Genomic DNA, 12967 nt, shown 5'->3' on the forward strand with positions numbered 1-12967 from the left:
TTGCGCCAGGGGAGGTTTAGGTTGGATATTAGGAAGAACTTCTTTACTGAAAGGTTTGTTATGCATTGGAATGGGCTACCCAGGGAAGTGTCAGGTTGAGTCACCATCCCTGCAGTCTTTAAAAGAAGTTTAGATGTAGAGCTTAGTGATATGGTTTAGCGGAGGACTTGTTAGTGTTAGGTCAGAGGTTGGACTAGGTGATCTTGGAGGTCTCTTCCAACCTAAATGATTCATGATTCTGTGATTCTGTCTGCCTAGGGCTAAGATAGCAATGGAAGACCAATATGCTGAAATATTGTCTGTTTTAGAAGAAAACATTCCTCAAAATATGAGGAAGCGATCTATCAGAAAATATACATGTAACTCATTTTTATGTGATGAAAGATACAACAGAACAAAAAGGCCACCACAATAAATCTGCAAAGAGTAACAATCTGCTCTAAATTTAACAATTTAATATTTAATAACTTTTTGATTACTAATCAAATCAAATCTTGTAATTAAAAACAAACAAAATCCAAACAACAACAAAAAACTTTTGCTTTGTGCATCAAAAGAAAGACACATGTTTATCAACAGGAAGACTTTTTTACACCAGGAACACAGAACAAGTAATTCACTGTTCTACACAGAGTTTCAACAACTAATTAAGAGGATTCTGGGATTTATTTTATAGAGCTAATGATGAATGGTTCTGGCATTATATTCACACATACTAGAAGAACTTTGTTTGAGATGGTACTGGAAAGTGATAACTGGCTAGTATCTGAGAGGATGTGTCATAATTCCAATAGTCATGACTGTAACAGAACCTAATTTGGGCCATGAACAAGCATTTTACTGGAATAATCTACATTAGTTTGTTTTATTAAAACCCAAGAAATGCAAAATAGGACTGTGTAAGTAAGGACTATTGTAAGCAGTCCTACTTCCTACGCTTTTTAAACAAAACCCTAGACAATGTTAGATGACATTCTACGCTCACGGAAATGGTGGATTAATTAGTTGATACTTTAAAATTACTAAAAATGGAAAACACTTTTTCATATAAATTATTTGTACTAGTGTAGCAGAGTCTTAAGTGCTAAAGAAGACATATTTCAATACTAAATGAAGCATGGCTAATCATAAATGAAATAAGAAAGTCAGTAACTTCCACAATTTATATTTCACTAAAAGGATTAATCAGATTTATTTTACACTCCTAAGCTAAACAAATGCTATATGTAAGGCTCCTCGCTCATGAGCATGAGCCAGCAGTGTTAAAACTGGTAGTGTCCAAAGGAAAAAAGAAAAAAAAAAAAAAAGGAGAAACAAGGAGTGTCCAAAGGAAACAAATATGGTGAAGGGCCTAGAGGGGAAGACAGGTGAGGAGCAGCTGAAGTCCCTTGGTTTGTTCAGCCCAGAGCAGAGCAGGCTGAGGGGAGGCCTCATGGCGGCCTGCAGCTCCCTCACAAGGGGAGCAGAGGTACAGGTGCTGAGCTCTGCTCTCTGGGGACAGCGACAGGACCCGAGGGAACAGCATGAAGCTGGGACAGGAGAGGGTCAGGCTGGGGGTTAGGGACAGGTTCTGCACCCAGAGGGTGCTCGGGCACTGGGACAGGGCAGTGGTCACAGCACCAAGCCTGCCAGAGTTCAAGAAGCATTTGGACAACACTGTCAGACATAGAGCCTGGTTTTTTGGGTGGTCCTTTCGAGACCCAGGGGTTGGACTTGACGATCCTTGTGGGTCCCTTCCAACTAGGATATTCTATGATTCTATGACTCATTCACTTCAGGAAAAAAATCTTAACCCTTGTTCCATATTGAAATATTAACCATGAATGAAAAGTTTAAAAGAATCCATGAGATTTTTCTCAAAACCATAGAACAGGTTTGCCTTCACTAAATTCTCTAAGGATTCAGTTCACTGTAATTCCACATCTTTTCCCCCACATGGTAAAGGCTTACGAAAAAAGGTATTTAAGCTGTAAGAGAAATATATATATTTAAGATAGCATACTTATTTTCCTGCTAACCCATTTTATGTTTGCAGAAAAGGTTGGTAGCAGTATTTTACACAGAGGCTGGCATATCTGATGTTATTTCTCCTCGGAGTACTGTAATCTCATTGACAAAAATATGGCAACTAACCAATGAGGCAACAGGAAGACTTGTATGAAGTATATTCATGCCACAGTTCCCTGGTATTAAAGAATGTCTTTATGTAACTTGAATATAAACAGTCTATGAGAAATAATATGCTAAATATAAATATTTCTTGGAATCACAGTATTCAATTAAAAGCCTAATCTTTTGTACCAAATCATAGAAACTGAAAAATGTAAACCTTCTTTTCCAGGTGTCAAATCAGATCTTCAGAGCTGATGTTGACTTGTTAAATATCTTTTAAAAAATGATACAGCACATAAGTATCTCTCTTTACCCAGCTATACATGAAGAGGTCATTCCTTAAAAAGGACAACGTTATCCATGCAAAACTCTCCTTTAGCTCACACAAAGGCATTGATATGGTGAAGACTATTCATTCACTACTAGAGATTTTTTGTATTTCACAATTTGCTTATATTTCAGAAATAAAAAGGAGGAAACGTAAAAGCCACAGTTACAAATTGCTCACCGTTTTTTTCAAAATAAGGCACATGGTAACAGACAAACATTTTATACCCAGCCAGTATGAAATGGAAGTGAAAAAGGCTGAGATACACCATGTGTTTGGTCGGCCATCCAAAGCGGACATTCTGAAGGACACACTCATTTCTCTCTCCTATGAGGAAAGGCTGAGAGAGCTGTGACTGTTCAGCCTGGGAAAGAGAAGACTCAGTGGGGGATCTCATCAACAAATACCCGAAGGAAGGGTGCAAACAGAGCACAGAGCTAGGCTCTTTTCAGTGGTATCCAGTGACAGGACAAGGGCACAAACAGGTAATGGGCACAAACTGGAACACGGGATGTTCCCTCTGAACATCAGGAAGCACTTGTGTTCTGTGCAGTTGACAGAGCACTCGAACAGGTTGCCTGGAGAGGTTGTGAAGTCTCCCTCCTAAGAGATATTCAAAAGTAGTCTGGACATGGTTCTGGGCGACCTGTTCTAGGTGACCCCGCTTGAGCAGAGGGGCTGTAAGAGTTGACCTGCAGAGATCGCTTCCAACCTAAACCAGTCTGTAATTCTGTCATTTGAGAACTTCCATTGTAATAAATAAATAAATAAATAATAAATCCCGAAGGAGTAAGAAGAAGGGAAAAGAAATGCAACGATTCTCCTGAACAAAATGAGGAAGGTCTGGAGCAAAGGGACATCGCCAGTGAACAAGCTTAACTTCTCTCTGGAATGAAAACTAATGAAACTTATTTCTGAATAGGTTCCCTTTTGATGAAATTTGTATAAGTTATATTGATGAAGACAGACATTTTTCTATAGATAGTCCAATTTCAATATTGACTAGAACACTGATAACAGTTTTTTAGCAAAATTATTAAATGGTATTCTGTTTCGTGTTTTATACTTTTCTGAAGCCTACTACATAAACTGTCTTCAAGTCGGTGGTCCTAAAAGCATCAGCAGGTCCTTTACATCGTGTAACTTTCTCAGATTTAGAACTTGGTAGGCCTACCTTACACATAAGAAGCAGAGGCCAAACAAAACAAACAATCAAACCAACCAACCAACCACCTTTTTGAACAGCATTTAGATTTCGAATTTTGTGGCAGACTTGGAATCTGGCATAAATGGCTCTCCTGGAGGTGCGGATCCTGACAACTCCAGAAAGAAAAATACATTGTGAGTAAGTTTTGGAGATTTCCTAAAAATAAAGAAGCCTACCCTCCCCAGCAAAGTATTGCAGGCTTCTTGATCAGCTTCTATGCTCAAGCTTTTAGTTTATTGCTTGAATCAGATGACACAGCCTCAATCCAATCCTTTTTAGTTTGCCAGTTCCATTCCAAACCTAACTAACAACATTGTCAGTTTAGTGATCCCAGCTTCTAATTGCATACTATGTCTCATGTCTCCCTTATCATTCCCAGCAAGAGCCTTATCTTCCATTTCTTATCAGTTTCTTTGTCCAGTCAGATCTTTTTTACCTCTATTAAGTCTAATTAGAATCTTTTGCCATACCTACACCTAAGATGACTCAGTTTTTATCTGAAATAACAATAATCTCTGTTTTTGAATCAGTTTTGTGCACTTATTAGCAAGTTTTAGTAACAGTACAAAAGACACATTTATCCTCCACAATAACATCCAGTTCTTGTATCTTACTGACTCAGCACAAATAGGAACAGCATGAGAGGTTTACACATTCTGCCTTAATTTATACATATCTTCTTGTCTTAGTGTTCTATAGATAAAACAAAACAAACAAACAAAACTGCTCAATTGCTCTGTAAGGCTGCTTTCCTGCAAGTATAGATTTTTGAGACTGGAGAGGTCCAAAATGTAGCTAATGTGAAGTTTACCACAACTGACTGAGAACTTTTGTTTTATTCCAGTTTTAAGATTCATCACTTGGCTAACATGCTTTATCTGAAGTTTCCCAAAGTGCAGAGTGAAAAAACATGTCATGTAAACTTTCAGGCCAAACAGAATAAATTGGAAACAACTGAAAAGACAGTTTTATAATTAAAGAGTCTGAGCAACCAAACTAGCTAATACTAAAGAAGACTGCCGGTAATGCATACTTATTATATGATGTTACACTGGAAAATGTGCTAACTTGACAACTTGTTTACCTTGAATTCTTCAACAATAATACTCAAAGCTTCATGTCCAGCTCGTCTCATATCTTCTAACTCCTGCTTATGCTTTTCCTGTACAAAAATATGAAAGTATTATATACAACATACAGACATGACATAATATTAAGAAAGTAAAGACCAAGTATTTTCCTCATTTTTGCTATCTTTCATGAATAAATGTATACCTCTAGTATTTTTGGATACTGTATATATGCTCAATTCAACTTGTTCTGAATACTAAACTTTTTATTTCTAAACTTTACTTCAGTACTCCACAGATCATTCTAAATGGTTCTCTGTTTTCTTTTCTGTTTTCTGTTTTTTTTTTTTGTTTTGTTTTGTTTTGTTTTTTTAATTTTCTCTGATTTTTCTGTTTGTTGTTGTTGTTTGATTGATTGTGGTTTTTTTTTCTCTGTTTGTTTGTTTTGTACATCTGTGAATGGTAGGACTTCTGAAGCACTCTCTTATTAAAGATAAAATCAAGATTGTAACTTTAAAATGCTGTTGTAATGTTACCTACCTACTGACTAGCTAATACATTTCAATGTTTTGATTATTACATTCAGCTTTCTCAGAACATCAAACCCTTCTCCTGCTCAGCATATCTTTTTCTATCTTTTCATCTTTTTTAATTCTTAAGGTTCCAGGAAGTCTTCTTTCATAAGGCATTCTGAATATGTTTTTCAAATAAAACTCTTTATTTTAGCCACAGTAGTATGTAAAAATATCTGTGGATGGAAACATTCTATATTTTTGTTGCCTTTATGTAAAAATGCTTCTCCTATGGTATACAGTATCTGCAATATGAACACTTCATTAAAGTCTCAGCATTTAACTCTTATCAATGAGCAGCACTGCTTTTTCAGTGATGTTTTCTTAAATCAGATTGCACTGCAGGTGATGCGTTTTCTGCACCAGCTTTTCAATGTGATTTAAAACAAAGACATCATGAACCTTATCTTGCAGCGATTACAGAGCAACACCAAACAGAACTTGCACCACAGATCTATTGTTTTTGAATGGAATTCAAGTTGAAATGAATAAAATTCTTTGTTTTCTAAGAGTTCCATGTTCAAAGTAAAACAAAAAACAAGAAGAATCAAACAAAACATGTTCAATTTCATTATGAAAGGCCATATAACACCATTAAGAACAAATTCATCAGTCTGTAACTCCACTAAATTTGATTAGAAACTTCTGCTAAGTTATTCAGTTCCTTTCTAGTGAAAGGGCCATCTTTGCAAAAAGTCTGAAATTATTGCTATATATACTTACTACATTCAGATTTTCTTGAATAAAACTGTTTTGTTTGTTTGTGAAGCCCTGCAACAACTGAAATGAAGCAGAAAAACAAAAGATGGAAATATTTTGAAGTGTAAATAAACAAAGTATTACTTTGAATAAAATATACAACATCTGATGTTTAATCACATTGAGATACAGAGATATTACTGGCACCATAAGTAAGTAAACTCAGATGTTTTGCATTAAAAAGTACTGAGATGGTCATATTTTTTACAGAATAAATCTACAGAATTGGTTGAAGAGAAAAATATGATGAATAGAAAAAAAAAGACAGAGAGAAAGCAGTAAGTACTAAAAAAGCATAATGAAGATTCAAAATTATGATAAAAAGAATTCTGTAGAATGAGGATATTTGTTTTCACTATGTATTCTAACAGAAAAAATACTGAATACTGGTACAAGCTGAGCACAAACAATATCTCTTATTGGCTCAGCTCTGGTAGGAAGTGGGTCCCTTACCTAACATGAGGCAGCTTCTGAATTCTCACAGAAGCCACCCCTATGGCCTCCTGCTACCAAAACCTTGTCATGTAAACCCACTACACAGTGAGATGCAGTGGATCAAGTATGTTGACCAGCACAGTCACAGTCACATAGTTACCTAGCCTGTGGTTGCATAGAGATTGCAAGTGTTTTTTTAAGATTCCGTAAATAACAAAGACAATGAAGATTTCTTGTCTATTTATCATGGATTACCACAAATTACCACTAGCAAATACACTATGATTAAAAAGGCAAGATTATATAGATATGTATATAGATAAAAAGCTGTTACAATATTACCAGAAAGCAAATTTTTATATGTAGTAGATATCTGGGGAATAGTACAGATTAACAGTAGTAGCAATTAGAGGTATGAAGGCAATTAGACACAGTAAGAAGTAGTAATATAGTAGCAAATACAGATTAGCATAGGTTCAACAAGTTATAGTACTATAGTATAGTATAGTAAGTTATTGTACTGAATATACTTACGAATTGTGAAGTTATCAATATTATAACAACTACACTTATGACAGTTATAAATATCAACTACTTATGGCAGATTATGTACATAAATACAACTTTAATAAAACTACTGATATCGCATCAAACTGATCTCAGAAGCGGAGGTGGGAGGGAAGGGCAATGCCAAATCAACCTCAGAGGGATCTAATTATAAAATACTGACCTCAAAATGGTCTAATTACAAAACAAACAAACAAACAAACAAACAAACAAACAAAAAACTCTCAGGAGAGACAGATAATCAGAAATAGGCTCAGGAGCAGGACCAAACAAATAACAAACTTTCGCTTCAAATATAATCTGCATTACAGAGTTTCGAGACAGACAGGCCTCCACAGCAGATGTAAAATTTGTTTAGGATGTCCTATAGGAAAGGAAAGTTTGTACAGCACAGGGCATTTTCAGAAAGAAAGGTTCCATCCTGGACAGAAAAACAGCAATTTTTGTATCTCTGAGACATAAGAGGGCATAGGATACCACCTCTTAGAGCAGCCAACAGATGCTGCTAATTTGTTTCACATGAGGGAACCAATAGATGAGGTTTCCTGTTCTCTGAGACAAAATATTTTTACTTTTCCCAGACTACTTTCTGCTTTTCAGATGGTACGTTGATGTTCCAGTTCCTTATTTTCCCTTTATGGATGGTATCCTCAGGATGCCCCCACTTCTTAGGTACTCAGCTGCACCTCAGGAGGCCAGTGATACCTTCCAAATATACTCCTGGTTCATGGGTCAAGCAGTTTTCAGACTGGAAGGCATTTTCTTCTGCTAGTGTTTTAACAGACATTTTCTGTCAGTATTGTTCCCATTAGGGCCAGGTCATATTTATGGCTGCTCCGGTCAGTACAGTACCCCTCACTGGCATTGTTGGGCAAATCAAGGTGAAAAGCAAAAAATTTAGTCTGTCTTCTTACAATAAATTTCTCAAGTTTTTCAGAATTAGTAATTTGTCCAAAGTCACAAGCCAAATGGGTACAACTATGAACACAGAGGTATAACCACGAACATGAAGATCCCATCCAACACTAGAGTATCTACTTTAAATATTCCCTAAAGTAAAGGAAATTAATCATTAGTAAAGAAGTAATAGTAAGGAATCAAGAGTGCTAGAGCTGACACAAACAAAACTATGCCTGTGAAAGAGTTAGAAGAGAGAATGAAAGTGCATTATCGTGAGTACCTATACAAAAGTTTAAGCTCCTACGGCCGCATTCCTTCCAAGTAAGGGCTTCACCCAATCTGATGAAGTTTGATGTAAATGCTACACAACAGTGCCTGCTTTACGTGCCCATTTACAAGAGTGGCTGGCATTTAACTCTGCAAGTCTGTAAATACCATTTCAAAATCTTTTTGATTTATCACTCAATGGGATGTGCACTTGTTCCTTGTACTATCTAATAAGGCCACAGAAGATCAGTTTAAATAATTCATTCTGGAAGTATATTTATTGATTTACCATCTAACAATGGAGATGCACTAAAGTTCCTGAGTTTCATGCTTTGGCTCTGAACACCAGGGAAACATCGAAGAACAGCATATTCATTTGACAAGCAATGATAATGTCAATTCTTTACAAATCCTCTGTATAAATACAGAGGATCTGTATTTTCCACAGGAACATGTGTTTAATGAGTGTATGTAACTACTCTTAAAATTCATAGCATCATAGAATATCCTGAATTGGAAGGGACCTGTAAGGATCATCGAGTCCAACTTCTGGCTCCACACAGGTCCACTCAGAAACTCAGACCATATGACTAAGTGCACAGTCCAAACGCTTCTTAAATTCTGACAGGCTTGGTGCTGTGCCTATGTCCTTGGGAAGCCTGTTCCAGTGTGCGACAACCCTCTCAGTGAAAAACCTCTTCCTGATATCCAGCCTGAACCTCCCCTGTTGCAGCTTGACCCCATTCCCACAGGTCTTATCGTTTGCTACTGAAGAGAAAAGATCAGCAACTGCCTCTCCACTCCCCCTCACAAGGAAGCTGTGGAATGTGATGAGGTCTCCCCTCAGCTTCCTCTTCTCCAGGCTGAACAGGCCAAGTGACCTCAGCTGCTCTTCGTACATCTTCCCCTCCAAGCCTTTCATTATCTTTGTAGCCCTTCTCTGGACACTCCAATAGTTTCATGTCCTTTTTGTACTGTGGTACCCAGAACTGCACACAGTACTCGAGGTGAGGCTGAGTTAAAAAATTAATGCTCTAGACATATGAAAGAAAAAGGACCAAGGTTAGAAGAGACCTCTGAAGATCACCCAGTCCAACCCCCCTGCTGAAAAGGATCACCTAGAGCACACTGTGCAGAATGGCATCCAGGCAGGCTTTGAATATCTCCAGAGAACGGGACTCCACAGCCTCTCTGGGTAACCTGTCCCAGTGGTCTGTCACCCTCACAGTAAAGAAGTGCCTCTCGTATTCAGCTGGAACTTCCTGTGCTTCAGTTTGTGCCTGCTGCCTCTTGTCTTGTCGCTGGGCACCACTGAAAAGAGTCTGGTTCCATCCTCTTAACACCTTCCCTTTAGATATCTATACACATTGATAAGGTCTCCCTTCAGTCTTCTCTTTTCCAGGCTGAACAGGCCTGGTTTTCTCAACCTGTCCTCATATGACAGATGCTCCATTCCTCTAATCATCTTAGAACTCTTCTGAACTCGCTCCAGTAGCTCCATTTCCCTCTTGTACCGGGGAGCCCAGAGCTGGACACAATACTCCAGGTGAGGCCTCACCAGGGCTGAGCAGAGGGAGAGGATCACGTCCCTTGACCTGCCGGCAACTCTCTTCCAAATACACCCCAGGATACCGTTGGCCTTCTTGGCCACAAGGGCATATTGCTGGCCCATGGTCAGCTTGCTGTCCAGCAGAACTCCCAGGCCTCTCTCTGAAGGGCTGCTCTCCAGCAGGTTAGGCCCCAGCCTGCACTGGTGCTTGGGGTGATTCCTCCCTAGGTGCAGGACCCTACATTTGCCCTTGAACTTCATGAGGTTCCTCTCAGCCCATCCCTCAGCCACTCCTCTCAGCTTTGTGTCCTCAGCAAACTTGCTGAGGGTGCACTCTGTTCCAGGTCATTGATGAGTAAGTTGAACGAGACTGGACCCAGTACTGACCCCTGGGGGACAGCGCTAACTACAGGCCCCCAATAGACTCTGCGGCACTGAGCTCAACACCCTGAATTCTGCCATGCAGTCAGTTCTCAATCCACCTCACCATCCACTCATCTAGGCCACACTTCCTGAGCGAGTCTATGAGGATTTTATGGGAAACAGTATCAAAAGCCTTGCTGAAGTCAAGGTAGACCACAGACACCACTCTCCCCTCATCTACCCATCTCATCATTCAAGGGCATCAGATAGGTTTAAGCATGATTTGCCCTTGGTGAATCCATGCTGACTGCTCTTGATCACCTTATCTTGCTTGAAGATGGCCTCCAGGAAGAGCTGTTCCATCACCTTTCCAGGGATGGAGGTAAGGCTGACTGGCCTGTAGTTGTATGGATCTTCCTTCTTGCCCCTTTTTGAAGACTAGCATGGCACTGGCTTTCTTCCAGTCCTCATGCACCTCTCCTATTCTCCACAACCTTTCAAAGATGATGGAGAGTGGCCCAGCAGTAACACTGGCCAGCTCCCTCAGCACCTGTGGGTGCATTCCATCAGGACCATGGATTTGTGGATATCAGGTTTGCTTAAATGATCTCTGACCCGATCCTCTTCAACCAAGGGCATGTCCTCCTTTCTCCAGACTTCCTCTTTTGTCTCCAGGGTCTGAGATTCCTGAGGGCTGATCTCAGCGGTAAAGCCTGAAGCAAAAAAAGCATTCAGCAACTCTACCTTCTCTGTAACCTTTGTCACCAGGGCACCTGCCTCATTCAGCAGTGGGCCTACGTTTTCCCCAGTCTTCTTTTTTTCTACTGATGTATTTGAAGAAGCCCTTCTTACTGTCTTTGAAATCCCTTGCCAGATTTAATTCCAAATGGGCCTTGGCCTTCCTTGTTGCATCCCTGTATACTCTGACAGTGTCCCTATATTCCTCCCAAATGGTCCGTTCCTTTATCCACATGCTGCAAACTTTCTTCTTCTATCTGAGCATTGCCAGGAGCTCCCTGCCCATGCATGCAGGTCTCCTGCCCCTTTGCTTTTTGGTTGTTTTATTTGTTTGAAATTTCAGTGAAGTGACCTTCAGAGGACTTTCACCTCCTTGCCTTGTGATGGAACAAATCTCACATTAGAATGATGATACAAACAGATACTTGGGACATTTTTACTTTGTGATCAAAGCCTTGATGATCTTTCCAGACAACACTGATAAGGAGGCACGCATTGTAGACACAATATGAAAGCAACAAGCAATTTATTATTCAGCAGTTAGTGTCTCAGTCTTTTCGGTTTTGTGATTATTACATGATGAAATGTCACTATAAAGTATTTATGCACAAGACAACACATGCTTTAGTGTTAAAAATGCACATGCCTTCAGGAATAGACCAAATAAAGCTTTAATGATGACAATAAGAAAATGTGATTGAACTTGGGACGTTTTCTTACAATCTAAGGCTAAGTGACTCCTGGCTCATTTTCTTCCACTAGGCCCCTGTGAATCAAATGACTGTATATCAGACTGATCAGTATGCCTGTTGAGCTTCTGAGAGGTGTGGTCCCCAGAAATGTCAAAGGGTAGAGAGACATCCTGAAATTACTGTGAAAGCAAGGATGCTTTTTGGCCACCCAGCTTCCAGCTGCTTGTTGCTGACTGACAATTGCATTAGCACTTCTTTCAGATCTTTTTAGCTGAATTATTTCCTAAATCATTTCCATCTAAGTGAATCATCGTTGGCATAAAAAGTTTAATGAGTGTTCATAACATACCCTGCTTTTCTGTCAAAATGTTGGACATGTTTGCAAATACTGAGAAGAGTGATGATAATACCTCCCAAAAGGGTACTCTGTAAGATCCACACACAGTAAGACAATGTGTGAGATCCATTGCAGGGAGGGTACAAAAAAGAAACCTCAAGCTGATTTAATTTAATTCTAATTACACTGAAATTGATGTATTTTCTGCTACCCTTTTAAGAGGCATACTGTCTTGAATTGTTGAGGTAAGGGCATGCAACCCACCAACACTGCACAAATTCCCTTCTAACTTTTCATTGTGGCATGCCAGCACCTTTTCCAGACTTCAATAGCAACAAGGAGAACTGTACTGGAGAAGGGAAGAAGAAATAGTCACACTTTCTTCTCATTTAATTCAAAACAATCATAATTCTTTCATAATTCTTTCCATTACCAAAAGTGGATGCTAAAAAATATTGTGCTAATGCTCCTGACATATCAAAAATAGTATCAGAAGGACTTGCTACTGCAAATTAATGCCACCTGAAAATGCAGCAAATGGTTGCACATCAAATTCACACAATTCAAAATCAATACTTTGTATCATACTATTGGCCCACAAGAGTAAACACCAAAATAATTTCACGATCGCAGTCCTATAGTGGGCATAAGCAACACCAAAGGCCAAAAAAAATATTATTTTGAGTACAACAGAACTAAATCACTGAAAAAATAGAGTTAAATATGATGAGAATCAGTCCACAATGCCTCATTAACATACACACTACAGTGTGTTATTGGATATAAGATACAGATTGGTCACTATTTCTATTTGTCTGAAATAATGTAAGTTCTCCAGAACTAAGATACAGGATTGCTTTCAGGTCTATAGTAAAGTAAATATCTTCACTTTGGTCATATTGTCAGTTTCCTGGAGAAAGACACAGCTGAAAACTTAACAATATAAGAGTAAATATTTTTATAGTAAGGAAGGAAAGATTTCAGATTTTACCAACAGAACATGCAGTATGTGTAACTTTAAGTTCAGGAACCAATGAGATACTATCATTTATTTTATACAAGCAAATATTA

The 12967-nt window shown here is 38.7% G+C and overlaps 1 protein-coding gene across 17 annotated transcripts in view; it reads right to left on the reverse strand.

The window, feature by feature from the left end:
- The window catches only part of CCDC91 (coiled-coil domain containing 91), a 173153-nt gene that overhangs the window by 90499 nt on the left and 69687 nt on the right, over positions 1 to 12967 (reverse strand). For 11 of the 17 annotated variants that reach the window (XM_072040849.1, XM_072040854.1, XM_072040859.1 and 8 more), the window contains 2 exons: positions 6013 to 6069; positions 4732 to 4809 (listed from right to left, as the gene is read on the reverse strand). The exons of 2 other annotated variants lie outside the window; for them this stretch is intronic. In XM_072040849.1, coding sequence (XP_071896950.1) covers positions 4732 to 4809; positions 6013 to 6069 — 135 coding nt within the window. The remainder of the gene's footprint in view (positions 1 to 4731; positions 4810 to 6012; positions 6070 to 12967) is intronic. 4 more of the 17 variants (XM_027456901.3, XM_038183471.2, XM_072040903.1 and 1 more) reach the window with 1 other exon arrangement.

The sequence above is a fragment of the Anas platyrhynchos genome, chromosome 1 (genome assembly GCF_047663525.1).
Source record: "Anas platyrhynchos isolate ZD024472 breed Pekin duck chromosome 1, IASCAAS_PekinDuck_T2T, whole genome shotgun sequence".
NCBI lineage: Eukaryota > Metazoa > Chordata > Aves > Anseriformes > Anatidae > Anas > Anas platyrhynchos.